This window comes from Neltuma alba, unplaced genomic scaffold, assembly GCF_004799145.2.
Source record: "Neltuma alba isolate B1F8T4 unplaced genomic scaffold, ASM479914v2 tig00010374_pilon, whole genome shotgun sequence".
In the NCBI taxonomy this organism is placed as follows: Eukaryota; Viridiplantae; Streptophyta; class Magnoliopsida; order Fabales; family Fabaceae; genus Neltuma; species Neltuma alba.
Window position 1 is genome coordinate 413,412 of NW_021635279.1, and position 19,773 is coordinate 433,184.

General features: G+C 31.8%; 1 protein-coding gene and 1 pseudogene across 1 annotated transcript; one reads left to right on the forward strand and one right to left on the reverse strand.

Moving 5' to 3' along the window:
* The first annotated feature begins 7,145 nt into the window (after nt 1-7,145).
* LOC114756179 (translation initiation factor eIF-2B subunit beta-like) lies at nt 7,146-12,396 on the forward strand (annotated as a pseudogene).
* Nucleotides 12,397-12,781: 385 nt separating this feature from the next.
* On the reverse strand, nt 12,782-13,797 carry LOC114756178 (elongation of fatty acids protein 3-like). The gene has a single exon (XM_028945093.1). It carries the CDS (start codon nt 13,765-13,767, stop codon nt 12,952-12,954), a length of 816 nt encoding a protein of 271 aa, XP_028800926.1. The 5' UTR covers nt 13,768-13,797; the 3' UTR covers nt 12,782-12,951.
* Between the last annotated feature and the right edge of the window lie 5,976 nt (nt 13,798-19,773).

The window sequence follows — 19,773 nt, forward strand, 5'->3', positions numbered from 1 at the left end:
TAGTGGTGGGATTATATTAATAAGTAGGTCGAGAGAGTGTTATTATAGAGTGTGTGTTGTGAAGGTGTTGTGCATGCATCTCTTTCAAGAATGGTCCCATTACTATTCACATCTCACATCTTGCATCCAGACTGTTTTGATTGTACATGCATGGGAGGGAAATTAATTTCACAACCACATTTTTTTTACCCTTTTGAAAATTAAATTCTTCCGAATTACTTGGTTATCATAATTTGTTCTCATTTTAACTTTGATCCTTATATATAGTTTCAAATCATAGATTGTAATCCCCCAAGTTTATTTCTGTCTAAAACGTTACCCCCTATATTTTAATAAAAATATGAACCATTTTGTTTTTTGAGAAACCAAAACTTATGATTTCAAGTTATAAAAATCAAAATCAAAATGAAATAAAACTATAAGGACTAAATATTATACTGACCCATGTTTCTAGTTGTGCTAATATACCTTCTAGAACTCTCTAAAAAAAAAAGAAAAAAAAGATCTCCCCTTCTCTCCCTCGCAATATAATGATACTGAGAAAGCTGTGACATGAGTTGTGAAATTCAGTAGCACTTCATGAATGTGGCAGTATAAATATAGATTAATAAATTAACAGTTAATGTATAGTATCATAACAGTGTGGGACTGTTCTCTTTGTGGCATATCCTAGCTACTTTCTAGGCATTTATGTTAAATGTATTTTCACTTTAATATCTGATTTCCTTGCTGTTATTTTTCTTTCCTTTTATTTTTTGGTGTGATAGTTATATAATTAAAGATCCTCCACAATAACTAAGGATTAATTCCCTTTTGAACCTAAGAGATCATAAACAGGCTTTGTCTAGGATTGAACCCCTCATAATGTTCAAGAGATCAAGCCATCTTCTAGCTATATGCCGTACCTTATTGGTTAACTAATTTGTTTCCTCATCTTCAAAATTAAAATATATTTGTTGCGACATTCAAATGATAAATTAAAAGGAAACAAGTTAAAAAAAAAAATAGCATGCCTTTTAAGGACATTGTCATTTAAGTTTAATAAACTTGCATAGATGTACGCATGCTCCCTCTCCCAGCTCCGGTCATATTTATAATCCGACTTATATAATTGTTGGAAAATTTAACAGTATTACTGCTAGAAAATCTCTCTTCATGATAGTTAACTAATTTAAGTAGATTAAGTAAAAAGTTAAATAAATTATAATAAACATGATATTGTCCCCTAAAATATTCTTCTATAATATAATGTTAGGTTATATATATAAGTTTATTAGTTAGATAAATTAGTTCAGAAAAAAATGATAAATATATTTAAAAAAGCAAAGTAGTTTGATGAAAGCCCAATTAGCTTTTATGTTAGGAAGTGGAGAGAGTATCTCTCAAATCTCAATATTGTCTCTTACTTAAATTGATATATCTTTTTTTAATACTGCTAATAAGCTCCACAAGTTTGTCGGTTAACAGTTAAACATGGGATCATAAAACATGATAGCAAGATTATTCTTATGCCACATATGCAAAACAAACATTCAAATTTGCCAACTAACCTTTTTCACTTAATACGAATACGTTCATTCGGTCAATATATCTTTTCATCATTTGATCCTGATGTAACCATTTTGGTGTTAGTTATGTCTATGTTCAAAATAAATTAGTTTGTACGGTAAAATAGATATTTTTGGGGAGTGTGGAATTAAGATACAGAAATATCTAATGTTAATATCTATGGAAAAAGCAAGACAGATATGGGTCGTATTCATAAGGAGTCAATAGAAATTGATGAGCATATGATATATCCCATGGCCTCCCCCCACATATATGGGTGAGATATTAAAAACCACACTTATTAATGGGACAACACTTTAGCCTAACGTCTTTCTCTTCGGGACACTCTTAAAAAAATGTTGATGTCAATAGATATTTCCTTTCCTTTTGATACTAAATATAGGAGTTAGATAATTAATTTAAAGAGATTACGAAAATTAGTTATTTTAGTTATTTATAATAGATGTGTGTTGATTTATTTAATTAAAAGAACTATTTGATTTATTTAATTAAAAGTACTATTTGATCATTTACATTGGAAACTATACTCATTAATGAAAATTCTAGTACGTGCAATCAATATGATTGTTTGAGGAAAGAATGTACTTACTCTGATTCTTATACTCCTTTTGATCTTTAATATAAGAGCAAGGTGATTAATTTGAGTAGATTAAGAAAGTTTATTAAATTAGTTGTTTGTAATAATTAGGTGTTGTGTTTCCTAAAATATTCTTGCTAATTATGTATTAACTAAAACTATCATTTGATTGGACTTTTAACATATGTAACTACTACAAGAACTACTACTTTAGAAAAAATAAATAAATATGATAGACAAAGTGAATTGGGATCTTATATTTATAACCAAATTAAAAGTCAAATTAGCCCTTAATATAGGTAGTATATAGGAGTTAAATAACTAATTTATAGATATTATAAAGTTACTATTTTCAGTCCTAATTATAAGAGCTAGTTGACTAATTGAAGAGATTAAGGAAAGAAGTTAAGTTAGTTATTTGTAATAAATAGTTTTTTCTTTCTTAAAACATCTTTGCTTAAATATCCTCGCTAATCAAGTGCATTAGCTAGAACTACCATTGTTAAAAGGACTATCTTAAAAAAAATGCATAAATATTATATATAAAGTGGATTGGGGTCTTCTATTTAAGACCAAAATAAAAGTGAAACGATGTCTTATATTAAGAATGAGAGGTAGTAGTTAAATGAGTTATTTGTTAAAAAACAAAAAAGTGTATTGGTTTCCTTAAAATATCTTCTTTAATCATTTGTTTTTGAAACTACGACTTGATGAAATCAATCCCCTTAACACATGCCATTAATAGTATGGGTAGTTCGCAAAAAAAATTATAAACTTAGAAGAAAAAATAAATTAATGTCTTATGTTTAGATTCAAGATATAGTAAAATCTTGCAAATTGGAAATGCATGATTGAATTGGGTTTATCTATATCTATATCTATATATATATATATATATATATTCCTGTTATTGGCTTTTGTTGTCAATATGACCATGGTTGTTGGATCTGAGCAGTTTGTTCTTGCCTAGCAAATGGGTATTGTGGTCGTGATATATTAAAAAAAAATCGATCTATAAATCTTAGGTAAGAAAATATATTAAATATAAAAAAACCTTATAAAAAATTCATATTTACATGCTAAATTTGAACAAATACAAATCAAATTTAATAATTTACGTTACAAGTTAAACTTTTACATTTACAACTCGAATTACATTACATTATTTATGAGTAAAACTTGTAAAAAAATGAATTTTTTGAGACTTCTTTGCATTTAATTTTCTTTGGAAGAAAGACATAATAAGGACTTACAAAATCAACAACATGATCTCTCAAAATGCTTTACCCCCGCTACAATATTCATAAGACTTGTTCGAAATTAAGTTCCTTTGTAAAATATAGATACTAGGTGTGGACATATACTCCCTCCTCCATTTGTTGTTATGTTTAGAGGTGATCAAAGAATTATTAATTAAGAAGTGAGTGATCTTGGAACAAACAGATATTTCACTTTAAGAAAATGGAAATTTTATATATGTGATAATGGAAGATAAAACCTTGAACAATGATAATTAGTACCTTGAAAATTAGGTTTGAGTTTTATGTGTTAATGGTGATATGAGAATTCATGAGTATTTCATTTTAAGAAATAACAACTTTAATTATAAAAAAAATTGATAACAAAACTAGGCTAATTCCCTAGCCAGTTTATAATACTATCATCAGTCCTAAATATAGGAGTTATTTGATATTTCTAAATATAAGACCACAATCTATTTTATCTTTTAAATTTATAATGTGTTATAAAAAATATCTTTAATTTATCGATTGTAGGTTATTTCTATCTAAGTATAGTTTCAATGTAAATGATTAAATAAGAATAATTTAAGAAAGTCAATACATATTTGTTATAAGTAACTAATTTAACTAGGTTTCTTAATTTTTTTAAATTAGCTATCTAACTCTTACGTTACGGACAGGAGGAAGTAAATACATATGTTGCAATGAGTGCTGCAAATTTTTATACGTATGTGTGTTTATATATATATATATATATATATATATCGTTATGCAATTGCCTTATTGTTGGCTAAGGTTTCAGTGCTTTATATATGTGGATTATTCTTAGTCCGACCCAAAGCTATCAAAGATCGTACGTAGATCTTCATAGTTCATTTTGATTTAATTTACGACGTCTTGCCATGTTATTTAATTAGTGTATTAAGTGGAACAGCTATAGACAAAATAATGTGATTAGTTAGGAATGGCTAATAGATCAAAATAATAATGAAAATCTTTAGGATAGTATTAATATAAATTGAAAATTCACGCAATGCTCTATAATTCTTTAAATTGAACGTGCAAATGCGTGTGAAGGTCAAAAAAAGGAACGAGCAAATGGATGGGACCACTTAAAGCCAACCGTCACCAATAAATACGTTACTTTTGTGCTTTATGGGGTAAGCAATTGGGCCCTAAACCCAAATAATAAAAAAAAACTCATATGACAACAAGTCTAGGCTGAAAATGATGGGTCTGTTTGGATTAGCAATTAGAAAAATAGCTTATTGTCAATTTGGCTTATAAAAAAGTGAAGTTGGCTAAAAGTTAAATTAGATAAGTTGAATTGTGTTTGAATTAGATGTCAGAAAAATTAGTTTCAAAAAGTAAGATTGATGAAAGGTTATTTGGATTATGGTTAAGTAAAAGTAAGTTTGGTTGTAAAATGACCAAAATGGATATGAGTTTTAATAAATAATGAAACATAATTAAAAAAATTGATTTTACATAATATAATGAAATTAAAATAATTTAATATGAAGAAATCAAATTTAATAAGTGAATTAAATTTTAAAAATTTATAGAAATCATAAAAAATATTTATAATAAAAAGTTTATTTTGATTTTAAATATAATACCTTAATCCATTTTGTGTTTTAAATTTATAATTTTTTTCGTAAAATATTTCTATTAGCTATATATAACTTGCCAGAAAGCAAGACATATTTATCATAAATATGTAATTTAATTAAATTTTTTAATATTTATAATTTATTTATTTTTATATTACTTTTTTTTTGATAAAGTGTCAATTTTATTCAAAAAGTAAATGAAAATTTTACATGAATAAATCGGCAATCACATTCTATTAATTTTATCATAAATTATCAGTCATTTTCATTGTGACATTTTATTCTCATGTGATGTGTTGTTTTGGCAACTGCACATTGTTTTATTAAAAAGAATGCTAATAAAAATGCATCTTGGTGTTTTTGACTGAACACCCAAGCCCTTCACGTGTCTTGTTTTGTTCTACTCCGGTCTCTCCAACACTAGTGACCTTAAATTAGGGATGGCTGAACTCAGAAAAATAAAGCCTGACACATTACAATGGTAAATAAGTTCCTATCGCTGATCCAATAAGCCAGATCTAGTAGCTTCTCCCACAACATATGTTTGCCAGCTTAAATTAGATAAGCTCATTTTGGATTTAAACCCAACCAAACACTAAGTAATTTTCCAATCAGGCCTGTAGCAAACATAAGCTACTTTTCAACCCATAAGCCTTGCCAAATAGGCTTGATATCTGTGCCTAGCATAAAATGGTTGTACCAAAAAAAATAGTCTTTGATTTTGAATTTTGAATCCATTTTTTCTTATGAGTTCAAACCTGTAAGTAATCACTGGAGAGGAAGTGCCAAATAAGATTGTTTAACTCATGAGTTGGAATAAACTCACAAGATACAAACTCATAAAATAAAATCATATTATAAAATTGCAAAAATTTACTCTTTTTTTTTGGTCAAAGGTAAAAATTTACTTCTAACATCATAGATTTGCTATAATTAATGTTGATAAAAATAACCACAGTTAGTGTATGATTTGGAACAAAAGATTGAGGTTTAGAAGGATTGTATGACTTTGTTGAGGTTTTGAAATATTCAGAATAGAAAGAAGACTTGAGATCGGAAGTACATTGGACCGAAAATCTTAGGTCTTTGTTGATGTCCACCCGCCAACAAGAACACGAGATCAAAAGAACATTGTTCATTTGCGGACATCGATCATACTGCAATTTTGCATCCATAAATTTTAATTAGTCTCCTCAAATTCTATTTAAAAAGCATTTTTAGCATGTTTTACTCGAATAAAAAATTAAATCTTATTAACTCTAACTTAAAATTTAATAATTTTTAATATTACCCCTATTAATATATATACTTTTTTAAAAAGTTACAAACTACGTAATAATAAATAAAAGATAAAATTATATATTCACATAAAAATATAATAAAATGACTTATAAATATGATTAAATAAAATATTTTTTATTTATAAATATAACTAAAAAAGTATATGAAAAGAGTTTTGTCTCGTAAAATATAAAAGCACTTATTTAAGTACAACTACAATATTATTAGGTCTAATTACATAAAGTCTGACATGTTGATATTATTTTAGTTAGCTTTTTTAAAGCAAGGGTTAATATAATTTTTTATCTCTCAAATTTTGTATGAATTTTGATTTTATTTTTTTGAGTTTCAAACTATAAATTTTAATATTTTAATATCCATATTTTAAGTAAATTATATGTATTAATGTTTTAAACCGAAAAGAATTTAAAGGATCAAAGCTTACAATTTAAAATTTAAGTAATTAAATCTAACGTTAGGGCAAACTTGACGGACTCAAATTGTATTAACCCTTTTAATAAATACATAATGTAATATAGTACTCTTTTTTGTATATGAAATTGGTTTACTTTAAAATTGGTTTTATATTTAGAAATTTTATTATTAAATTGCTCATATATCCATAAAATTATGTAGATTAAATTAGATTTAGGTTTTATTTTAACCTACGACGTGAAATCCACCCGCGCCCATGAACGCCGTCTCCGTCTAGTCTCAGTCTGCATCTGTCACTCACGGCTCCGTCTGTTGTGACTCATCCAGAAAGGGAGCAATCTTGCTTAATCTCAGTCTCAGATTCTTGTGATTCATAGGTAGAAAGGCAGAAATCTCCATTAGGTTTTCAATCGTGCCACTTTGATGGCATAATCTCAGCCTCTGTTTTTGTTGCTATGTTTCCTCTCCACTTTCTGCTGCTATACTATATTATAGTATTAGGCTAAATTGGTTTCTTTTTGTTGTTCTGGTCTTCTAGATTAATGTCTATATAGGCTATATGTTATTTTAGAGTGACACTTTTTCTTCGAATGAGTGAATTGACGATATTGCTTTGGAGTTTTGTCTTTAAAGAGGAAAACTTCAAGGGAGATTGAAGAATTGGTCGCTTTAGGTTTAAATTTTGAAACTGGTGACTTTCAAATAGGAGCTATGAGTTACCAGCAAAGTCTAAACGTTCAAATTGAGAGGAAGCAGCTTTTTTAAATGGGCGGGGCCGTTTTAAGGCCTAAGGAAAATTATTAGGATCGATGGTTAATCTATTCAGTTGATTTATCTTGTAACATGGTTAATTTTGAATAGGATTTAAACAATTTTAATCTTGAAAAATTCCTTTTAGAAACAGCAACTATTACAAATATTGTCAATAATATAAGCAATACAGGAACTTGAAGTGAAGACCCATCATGCTGCTATGACGCTTAAGCATAACCTTAGTGTATAGTCATGTACAGCCCTGACATTTTTTGTGTTTCAGGTTGAATCAAGTATCACAATGCCTGATGTTCAGTCCCTTGTTAACGATTTCTTGAATCAGCTTAAGAAACGGTGAATTTTCTTCACTATCACTGACAGAGTTGAATGAGTATAGTGTTGGATTCCATCTTGTGAGATTGAGAACTAATTTCTGTATTTTTTTTAATCTGTGGTGTAGTAAATTGAAGGTTCCCAGGCCACAGCAAAGCAGACAGCAGAGGTGCTTAGGTCTGTGATTTCTCAACAGCGATTGCCCTACACAAATCAAGCTGGTGCTCTGATAGAGGCAGTAAGAGCTGTTGGGGAGCAGCTCATTGCTGCAAATCCTGTTGGTATGCGAATATAGCTTCCTTGTAAAATTAATTTGTGTCTTGAACACGTTTTTTGTTTCGGATGAGTATCCATTGGGTCTATTTTCTACTCGATTGCTTGTGTAAGTTGAAGCATGTCTTCTAGATGCTTTTTCAGATCATCATATTGTAATGTGCAGCATTTGTGAATGTTTTGTAATGTAGGCAAGTTGTTATTTTTGGATTGCCTCAGGGGTGGTAATAGACAGTCATCATCTTTGGCACATTATATTAATTGATTCCTATTGTGTAGTTAACATGAGGCTGGTCCTTATTTGGTCTGTACTAACTTACATATCTTCTATCGGATGTATCACTAACTATCAAACGAGGATAGTCAAGCTTGTGCATTTCCTAAACTTTTTGCTGGCTGAGCCATTTTGCCTGGCCCAATGCCATGGATTTCCAAGCCAGTGATTCCTCTAAACCCACTTCTTCCAACAAGCTTGTTTCTGAAAGCTAGAGTCCTTGCCGTTTTGAAAACCATCCCATGACTCGATTCCTACTGTGATGTTTTGTTGTTGTTGTTGTTAATTTTGGATATTTATATTCATTTTTCCTATCATTATGTGGTATGTTTGTGATTGCAGAGGTAGCTGTGGGTAATATAGTAAGGCGGGTTTTGCACATTATAAGGGAGGAAGATCTTTCCCTTGCAACAGATGCTATTGCTGGTTTGGGAATATCAGCAGGAAGTGATGATGAAGATGATGTGGAGCGAGATGATCATCCTGTTCTATCTGCAGCTGCTGTTGCTGCTGCTGCGAGAAGCACTTTGCGTCCACCATCACTGCAAACTCTTCTAGAGGATTTGCCTGATTCAGCTGCTGTTCCACCCACTTCTTCTTCTGGGGGTGAATCTGAAGGGAAAAGTAGATGTGAGATGACAGACTATGAGAATGTTATATCCTTACTTAAGTATTGACTTTATCATGATATAAGAATGCCATAACTTGAATCCACACTACTAGATGATTTATCTGCCTGTAACAAAAAGTCACTGACACTGATTTGACTAAGACTGAGTCCATGCCTCAATGTCTCATTTTATGATGAAAATGCTGCTGTTTTCTTATCATTCAATTGCCTGTGTCTTGTAGTTTTGTATTTATTTTTTAATTCTCTTACAGCAGCGGACAAAGGTTCCCGAGGCCGGAAGCTGAAACATGATGTCATTGAAGCTGTCAATGATCTTATTCAAGATATTGCCACTTGCCATGAGCAAATAGCAGAGCAAGCTGTAGAACACATACATCAAAAGTACTTCTTTCCCTAATGCTCCAAGAGAATGTTATTATTTTTAGATTTTCTTGCTATTCTCGAAAGCCATGTTGGTTGAAAAGATGTTGTAGGAGCAATATTTACTTCCCTCAAGCTCTAATTAACTGAGGAAAAATACATTGACTGTTTTCTAGAAAGTCAAAGGTCAAAAGTTAAAGATTGAATGTGTCAGTGTCATATATTAGAATTAAAATGAAGAAAAATTGTGTTAATGCATTCTCTTATAAAATTCTTTTCTTGCACCTGATATATGTTAGATAAGGAAAGAGAATGGCAACTTCAATGGATTCATCTTAATGTTAGGGTCTGTAATGGATATTTAAGAGCCAAAAGCATATCAATTAGTAACGAAAAGTTTAAACTAATAGAGGCAGTTATTGATATATGGATAGTGTGAAGTTAAACTCCCCTTTCCTCTTAATCGTAAATATCAAAGGTTTAATTATCTTTGTTTTTATTCTTTCAAATAATTTATTTGAAATGAATTAAAATAATATTGACGTGCTGTTTTGCCATGTCAAGTAATCAGTTTTCCTTATTTCTTTACACTGCTGAGTGCATGTTTTTCAGTGAGGTAATATTAACACTAGGAAGTTCGAGAACAGTGCTGGAGTTTCTTTGTGCTGCAAAGGAGAAGAAGAGATCATTTCGGGTCTTTGTTGCCGAGGGTGCCCAAGGTTGGTAACAGTTGCTAACTAACATTTGCAAGGAATGCAACCTGCCTTTTTTCTGGTAGCAATGGCAATTTGCATGTAGTCTTTATAAGATTTAATAATGTTGAATATGTGTGTAATCAGATATCAGGGGCATCTACTTGCGAAAGATTTGGCAGCAAGAGGCTTACAAACCACAGTAATAACTGATTCTGCAGTTTTTGCCATGATATCCCGAGTAAACATGGTACTTGAAAATTCTTGTTCTGAATCTGGAATAGAATCTTTTTACACTAAAATTCGAACTGATTTTGAATTTAAAATTATATAGGTTATAGTTGGAGCTCATGCTGTCATGGCTAATGGGGAGTTATTGCCCCTGTTGGGCTGAATATGGTTGCACTTGCAGCTCAAAAGCATGCTGTTCCTTTTGTCGTACTTGCTGGAAGTCACAAGGTGAATTATTAGAATATCATATCCATCTTCTTTGCATCTGTCATATTAATGCAACAAAATTCTAATGACTTTTCACTTTGTGATGTCTGTTTATATATCTTTCTCCGTTAAATATTTGAAATAGGACACTTGACTGCCTTACTGGTATAAGGGACGTATGTGAATAATTGTTTGCTCAGAGGCTTGATTTGGGACACTAATTTTATATATAGCCATGTCCATTTTGAGCTACGGAATTGTGTTTTTTTCCTGCGTACATGATAAAACCTAAGATCTTTATGATCACTAAGAATACTCTTTCTCTCTGCCACCTCTACCGAAGCTTGAAATAGTTTGTAAACATTTAATGTAAGACGGTTGTCATAGTCGTACTGTAATTTATCTAGACCATATCTAATTTGCTTTCTTTTGGAAAACAAGTTCAATATCTAGCTTTCAAGCGTGTTTATTCTGCTGACAGGGTATGTATTTGTAATTTCCTTTTCTTTGGGGCAGGAATGCTGGTATGCGGTTGCTGATTTAATTTTTAAATTCAAATGCTTTTGCTAAAGTATATTGTCTAAGTGGTCAGTGTGATTGTTAGACACTAACACTTTTACAAATAGCTCCATCCTAGTCGTCGGTTCAGTTAGGATGTGACTTGACGGTAAAATGCCAATGCAATTGCCTTAATTAGTGGCTCCCTCGGTTTCAGTATATTATGAGTTGGCAGTCTTTAATGCCATAGTCTGGTTATAAAATTTATTTTTTATATGCTTCATAGTTTCGGTGATTGAAAACTGCTCTTTCATTTTGACAGTTGTGTCCTTTGTATCCACACAATCCTGAGGTCTTGCTGAATGAGCTGAGGTCTCCTTCTGAATTGCTCGATTTTGGGGAATTTTCAGATTGTATGGATGCTGCAAGTGGCACTTGTTCTCTTCATGTCGTTAATCCAACATTTGATTATGTGCCACCGAAGCTTGTTAGTCTCTTCATTACTGACACGTAAGTTGAACTGGGTTTCAGTAAATAATTTTTAGCTTTCCTTTATCATCAACTTCTTTAAAAATTATACTCATTTTCCTTATGCATTTACCTTGCCTTTTCAGAGGTGGCCATAACCCATCCTACATGTACCGGCTCATAGCTGATTATTACACTGCTGATGATTTAGTGGTGAAAGCACGAACTACCGCAGGGAGTTGAGTTTTGACCCCTGTATTTGTCCAACACTGGTAATTAATACAGTTCTACAGCTGTTATCTTGAAGGTGATTGTACAAGTGAAGCCTTAGCACGCATTTTTAAAAGTGGGATTTCTGTAAAGTTGGTGTTTTGCTGGGAAAATATTGCTGAGAGATATAAACTGAGACTATGAGTAAAAGCAACAAAGGATTTGTAGGACGTGAAATTGTTTTCTTGTAATATATGTTGGGAGTCAATATTCGTATGCCTTCCCTTTCCCAGTTTTAATTGGATCATCCCCTTCTCATCTCTTGGAATGATTGGCTTTTTCATGCTTGGTTACCAAGCAGGTTTTTGAGCGACTGATAATTGATGGGCTTGAGAGGAGTTAAATATGAGTTGGAGAATGAAGCTTTGTGAAAACTATACAAAGGATGAGACTGTGATGGCAATATACAGTGAAAATGAAATTTCATTTCTGCTGCTGCTGAAGAGCTCACATGAATTAGCCTAATCCTATCGGTCCATGGGGGTGAAATGTAGCTCTTTTCTCTATTGGCCTAATCAATAATCATGATGCGTAAAGGCCGTGATTTGCTTATACAGTATATCTTTTTTTACTATGTTGTTATTCTTTTGGGGGAATTTTCGTAAAGGACCACAGTAGAATTTTTTTACCAATTAGGCTAAAAGAATTTTAAAACCACAGTGCATATTTCTGGACTGAGGTGAAATGAAATTGTGAAGCAAAATGACCGAAATAACCTTGCTAAATGAAAGAAAGAAGGGGAAGAAAAAAAGTCCTGTAACTAACAAGTCTCTAACTGACAAGAATGGTTTAAGAAATTGACAAGTGATGTTAGTTTTTAAATGACTAGATTCTCAGTTATGATATGGTCATGAGAAAAAAAACATTCTGCATTTTAATGATGATACTACCTTTGGTCTTCAATATAAGGTTGATTCGATTTTTATTTTGATTTTTAATATAAGATCTTAATTTATTTTGTTTTTTGTATTTATTTATTTATTTATTTATTTTTTCAAGATATTTTTTTTAATAATTATAGTTTTAGTTAATAAATTTGACCACACAATTGCTTTGTAGTAAACAAAATCATATTTTGCAGTTTTGTATCAAGAATTCTAACTCAATAATTAGACTTGTAAACAAAAGATTTCCCATTCAATGAAAAATTTATTCCCTTCATTTCAGCCACAATATTGAATAAAGCATTTTAGAAGAGAGGGCTAACACACACGAAACCAATGGTGTTCAGATGAGGAATCACCATCAGGACCCTTTGAGCTTCTGAGCTTCTCGCGTCTTGCGATTCGCATAACTCTTTGCATGAAAGTCAACAAAAAGAGCCAAAAGAGAGGCATTGAAGACGGCATTGAAGCACCAACCCGAGAACCCGGAACATCCGGATCCTCCGAAATGGTAATACAGCATCACACCCGAAACCGCGAAGCTGAACAATAACTGCACTATCTGGCAATCCGTCACGAGCCGCTTCCACTTGGGTCGGACCCCCAAGGCGCTCAACAAGTAGTACCCGTACATGAGCACATGCACGCACGTGTTCGTCACGAGCGCCACCGGGAACAAGGACTGCGATGTCTGGAGCCACAAGTAGCACATGATCAGGACCGTAGCGTGGTGGTACACGTGGAGGAACGTGAGCCGTCGGATGGAGTTTCCGACGATGATGAGGAGCGTGTCGACGAGTTCCAGAACCTTCGAGAGGTAGAAGACGTACGCCCAGAAGAAGAGAGGTCCCGAGGGAGGAGTTTTGGGCGGGAAGCAGATGATCCAGTGAAGCTGAGGCGTATGGTAGACAATGGTGAAGATACATCCAAGTGCCATGGCGAAGGAGAGGAGGAGGAGGACAAGGTTGTGGACCACGGACATTGATCGGAGAATGTGAGGTTTAAGAGGAGGGAGACGGAGGAGAAGGAGGAGGAAGGTGAGAGAGAGGTAGCAGAGGAGAGTGAGAGAGAGGAAGAGAGGGGAGGCGCCTACGGTTTGGCCTGGGATCCATGTGAAGTTGAGAATCGATGGGTGGTTCACTAACCAGTACTGGAGGCTGGAACCTATGGGATTCATTCTCGTCCTCGCCGTCACACGCCGCGGCGTGTGGCGGGATATTTCGGGAGTTATCGAGAAGGCGAGTTGGAGTGGTGGAAATTGGAAACGAAAGTGTTATCCTTAAGCGTTATCTTCGCTGGGTGGGCCCACGCAGCTCTGCATAGGCCATAGCCCATATGGCGTGTCCGTCGTACGCATATTTTCGAACGCTTTTACGCTGGAATTCAACATAATAAAAGAGTTTCATCTGAATTTGTGTAAAAATATTTTTTATGTGAATTATTATGGGGAAAAAGACAGAAAAATGCACCTCCAACTCCAAAAGCCCAGAAACGTCCGCCCAATTCCACAAATCCCATTTTGGTACCATGAGACCAAATTGGGATTATTATGTGAAAGAAAAAGACCACATTGCCCTTCATTTTAAATATTATTTTTAAAATATCACAGCCCCTACTGGTCGGCCGGTCACCGGACCTCCGGCAGCGGCGGTCACCGGAGCTCCGGCGACCAGTCGACAATTGGTCACCGGAGCTCCGGCGGTCGGAATTTTTTTTTTTGAAAATTTTTACAACTTCAATATAACGATTAACAACTTTTGTAATGCTATTAACAACTTCAGTATAGCAATTAACAACAGTTTTTCTGGAAAATTCAACAAACTTCAGCGACTGGAAACAATTAGGGAAAAAGACAGAAAAATGCACCTCCAACTCCAAAAGCCCAAAAACGTCCGCCCAATTCCACAAATCCCATTTTGGTACCATGAGACCAAATTGGGATTATTATGTGAAAGGAAAAGACCACATTGCCCTTCATTTTAAATATTATTTTTAAAATATCACAGCCCCTACTGGCCGGCCGGTCACCGGACCTCCGGCAGCGGCGGTCACCGGAGCTCCGGCGACCAGCCGACAATTGGTCACCGGAGCTCTGGCGGTCGGAATTTTTTTTTTTGAAAATTTTTACAACTTCAATATAACGGTTAACAACTTTTGTAATGCTATTAACAACTTCAGTATAGCAATTAACAACAACTTTTCTGGGAAATTCAACAAACTCCGGTGACTGGAAACAATTATTTTGAAAATTTTTACAACTCCAATATAACCGTTAACAACTTTTATAATGCCATTTACAACTTCAATATAGCAATTAACAACAGCTTTTCTGGGAAATTCAACAAACTCCGGCGACCGGAAACAATTTTTTTGAAAATTTTACAACTTCAGTATAGCGGTTAACAACTTTTGTAACCCTATTAACAACTTCAGTATAGCGGTTAACAACTTCAGTATAGCGGTTAACAACTTCAGTATAGCGGTTGAAAAAACCTGTTGTTAACCGCTATACTGAAGTTGTTAATAGGGTTACAAAAGTTGTTAACCGCTATACTGAAGTTGTAAAAATTTTCAAAAAAATTGTTTCCGGTCGCCGGAGTTTGTTGAATTTCCCAGAAAAGCTGTTGTTAATTGCTATATTGAAGTTGTGAATGGCATTACAAAAGTTGTTAACGGTTATATTGGAGTTGTAAAAATTTTCAACTTCAGTATAACGTTCACAATTACATTTTTTTGAAAATTTTTACAACTCTAATATAACGGTTAACAACTTTGATATAGCAGTTAACAACAAGTTTTTAAATTCAAAAAGTGACATTTTTATAACTTCAGTAATACCTTTAACAAACTCAAAAACCTGTTGTTAACCGCTATACTGAAGTTGTTAATAGGGTTACAAAAGTTGTTAACTGCTATATTGAAGTTGTAAAAATTTTCAAAAAAATTGTTTCCGGTCGCCGGAATTTGTTAAATTTCCCAGAAAAGCTGTTATTAATTGCTATATTGAAGTTGTGACTGGCATTATAAAAGTTGTTAACCATTATATTGGAGTTGTAAAAATTTTCAACTTCAGTATAACGTTCACAATTACGTTTTTTTGAAAATTTTTACAACTCCAATATAACGGTTAACAACTTTGATATAGCGGTTAACAACAAGTTTTTAAATTCAAAAAGTGACATTTTTATAACTTCAGTAATGCCTTTAACAAACTCAAAAACCTGTTGTTAACCGCTATACTGAAGTTGTTAATATGCTTACAAAAGTTGTTAACCGCTATATTGAAGTTGTAAAAATTTTCAAAAAAATTATTTCCGGTCGCCGGAGTTTGTTGAATTTCCTAGAAAACTTGTTGTTAATTGCTATATTGAAGTTGTTAATAGCATTATAAAAGTTGTTAACCGTTATATTGGAGTTGTAAAAATTTTCAACTTCAGTATAACGTTAACAATTACGTTTTTTTTGAAAATTTTTACAACTCCAATATAACGGTTAACAATTTTGATATAGCAGTTAACAACAAGTTTTTCGAAAAATTCAAAAAGTGGCTTTTTTATAACTTCAGTAATGCCTTTAACAAACTCAAAAACCTGTTGTTAACCGCTATACTGAAGTTGTTAATAGGCTTACAAAAGTTGTTAACCTCTATATTGAAGTTGTAAAAATTTTCAAAAAAATTATTTCCGGTCGCCGGAGTTTGTTGAATTTCCCAGAAAAACTTGTTGTTAATTGCTATATTGAAGTTGTTAATAGCATTATAAAAGTTGTTAACTGTTATATTGAAGTTGTAAAAATTTTCAAATTCAGTATAACGTTAATAATTACGTTTTTTTGAAAATTTTTACAACTCCAATATAACGGTTAACAACTTTGATATAGCAGTTAACAACAAGTTTTTAAATTCAAAAAGTGACATTTTTATAACTTCAGTAATGCCTTTAACAAACTCAAAAACCTGTTGTTAACCGCTATACTGAAGTTGTTAATAGGCTCACAAAAGTTGTTAACCGCTATATTGAAGTTGTAAAAATTTTCAAAAAAATTGTTTCCGGTCGCCTGAGTTTGTTGTTGTTAACCGCTATACTGAAGTTGTTAATAGGGTTACAAAAGTTGTTAACCGCTATACTGAAGTTGTAAAAATTTCAAAAAAATTGTTTCCGGTCGCCGGAGTTTGTTGAATTTCCCAGAAAAGCTGTTGTTAATTGCTATATTGAAGTTGTGAATGGCATTACAAAAGTTGTTAACGGTTATATTGAAGTTGTAAAAATTTTCAAAAGAATTGTTTCCGGTCGCCGGAGTTTGTTGAATTTCCCAGAAAAGCTATTGTTAATTGTTATACTGAAGTTGTTAATCGCATTACAAAAGTTGTTAACCATTATATTAAAGTTGTAAAAATTTTCAAAAAAAAAAAAAATTCTGATCGACGGAGCTTCGGTGACCAATTGTTGGCGGGTCGTCGGAGCTTCGGTGACCGCCGCCGCCGGAGGTCCGGTGACCGGCTGGCCAGTAGGGCTGTGATATTTTAAAAATAATATTTAAAATGAAGGGCAATGTGGTCTTTTCCTTTCACATATTAATCCCAATTTGGTCTCATGGTACCAAAATGGGATTTCCTGAATTCAGCGGACGTTTCTGGGTTTATGAAATTAAAGGTGCATTTTTCTGTCTTTTTCCCAATTATTATGAAGTATCAAGTAAAAAAATATAATTAGTAAAAAAACTTCAATAACAATATAACAGCTTGCAATGATAAGTTGATTCGTAATAAATAATAATTATTTACTTTTTATTAAGATTATTTATAATTATTTTCATTGAGATCTACTGTGATTCTCTCTCTAAGGGTGTGTTTGGTTAGAGGGTAGGGGAGGGCAAATGAGCCCCTCCCCTCATTTGGTTAAAAATTTTGGAGGGGAGGGGAGCTAAAATGTCCCCTCCCCTCCCCTTCCTCCCCCCATTTTGGCTCCCCTCCAAAAAGGGTTTGAAAGGGGAGCCAAAATTTTGGACCATTATATCCTTATAGTTTTTTAATATTCCACTTCTACCCATGAAAGATATTATTATAATATTTATTTCAAATAAAAAATATATTATTCTAAGTAAAAAATATATACATTATTATAATTAAAAATATATTATAAAAATTATTTAAAAATAAAAAATTATTTAAATAAAAAATTATAATATTATAAAATTAATTGTTTTTTATAAATATATTATTTATTAATATATTTTAAAGCTGGAAAAAAAGATAGCCTAAAGAAAATAAAATTTCATTTTTCTTAGAGCATATAAAATTTGTTAATTTGATTATTTTAAATATATTATTATATTAATTAGAATAAAAAATTACTGTACCAATTTTTTAATACACATATTAACATGATAAGACTGAATTTTTATTAAATTATATGATTTAAATAAGATGTAAATTAATTTATATAATATAGCAATAAAAAACATAAACTAATATGTAAGGGTAAAATGATAAATTGATTATTACTATCCCTCCCCTCCCCTCCTTGAACCAAACAAGAGATCATTAAATATCCTCCCCTCCCCTCCTTTTTAATCAAACCAAACAAGGTGAGGATGAAACCTCCCCTCCCCTACCCTCAATCCCCTCCCCTCAAACCAAACAGGCCCTAGGGTTTGTTTGGTGGAGGGGAGGGGAAATGAGCCCCTTCCCTCATTTGGTTAAAAATTTTGGATGGGAGGGAGAGGAGCTAAAATGTCCCCTCCCCTCCCCCATTTTGGCTCCCCTCTAAATTGGGGGTTTTTGGAGGGGAGCCAAAATTTTGAACCATTATACCCTTAGAATTTTTTTAATATTTCACTTCTACTCATAAAATATATTATTATAATATTTATTTCAATAAAAAATATATTATCTTAATTAAAAAAAAAAAAAATATAGACATTATATAATTAAAAATATATTATAAAAATTATTTAAAAATAAAAAATTATTTAAATAAAAATCATAATATTATAAAATTAATTGTTTTTTATAAATATATTTTAAAGCTGGAAAAAAAGATAGCCTAAAGAAAATAAAATTTCATTTTTCTTAGAGCATATAAAATTTGTTAATTTGATTATTTTAAATATATTATTATATTAATTAGAATAAAAAATTACTGTATCAATTTTTTAATACATATATTAACATGATAAGATTGATTTTTTATTAAATTATATGATTTAAATTAATATGTAAATTAATTTATATAATATATCAGTAAAAACATAAACTAATATGTAAGGGTAAAATGGTAAATTGATTATTACTATCCCTCCCCTCCTTTTTAATCAAACCAAACAAGGTGAGGATGAAACATACCCTCCCCTACCCCTCCATCCCCTCAAACCAAACAGGCCCTAAACTAAACTTAATTTTGGCCAAAAGAAAAAAAAATCAAAATTCGAGTAGTTCTTTATTTTTAAAAGCCTCGTACCATTTTTAAATTAAAAATATACTAATTTCAATGATTATCTAGAAAAATAATTGAAAATTTGTCCACATTTGGTTTTTCACCATAAGTCAAATAAATTTATCTTTAATAGGATAAAAATACTTACTATATGCAAGAAAAAAAAACTAGCAATATGAAATGACAAATTTTCCTTTTTATTTTGTGTAATACTTTAATTTGGTGTCAATTTAGTTTCTTAACTTTATCTTTCTTTTTGCGTCAAATTCTTAACTTTATTTTTTTGGCAAAAAAAGTTCTTAACTTTATTTGAGGTTTAAGTTTTATCTCTTAGTTTTATTTAACTTTAATTTGGATAAACTATTTTAATGCTATTTTGCTCTAGTTTGGTAATTATATTTTGATTCCTTCTTTTTTTGTCTTTGATATAAAGACATGCTACTTTTTTTTTATTTATAAAAACGATTAATTATACAAAATGAACAACTAAGGTTATTATAATTTATAACAGATTCAGGGAAATGAGTATAAAGACAGGTTACTTCTTGTTCAAACGTGCAAATTGCCAAATCCCAAGAACTTGATTCTTTTTTCCTTTTTGTTTTTAATTTTTCTTTTTTTAAAATTCTCTCTTTTCGTTGTACACCGGGACTGGGACAAATCAATCACAGAACTGAGTTCGTTTGAGTGGTGGCCAGTGCATCGAATATACGTCTGTCTTTGTCTTCGTCTTTGACCGTGTAACGATC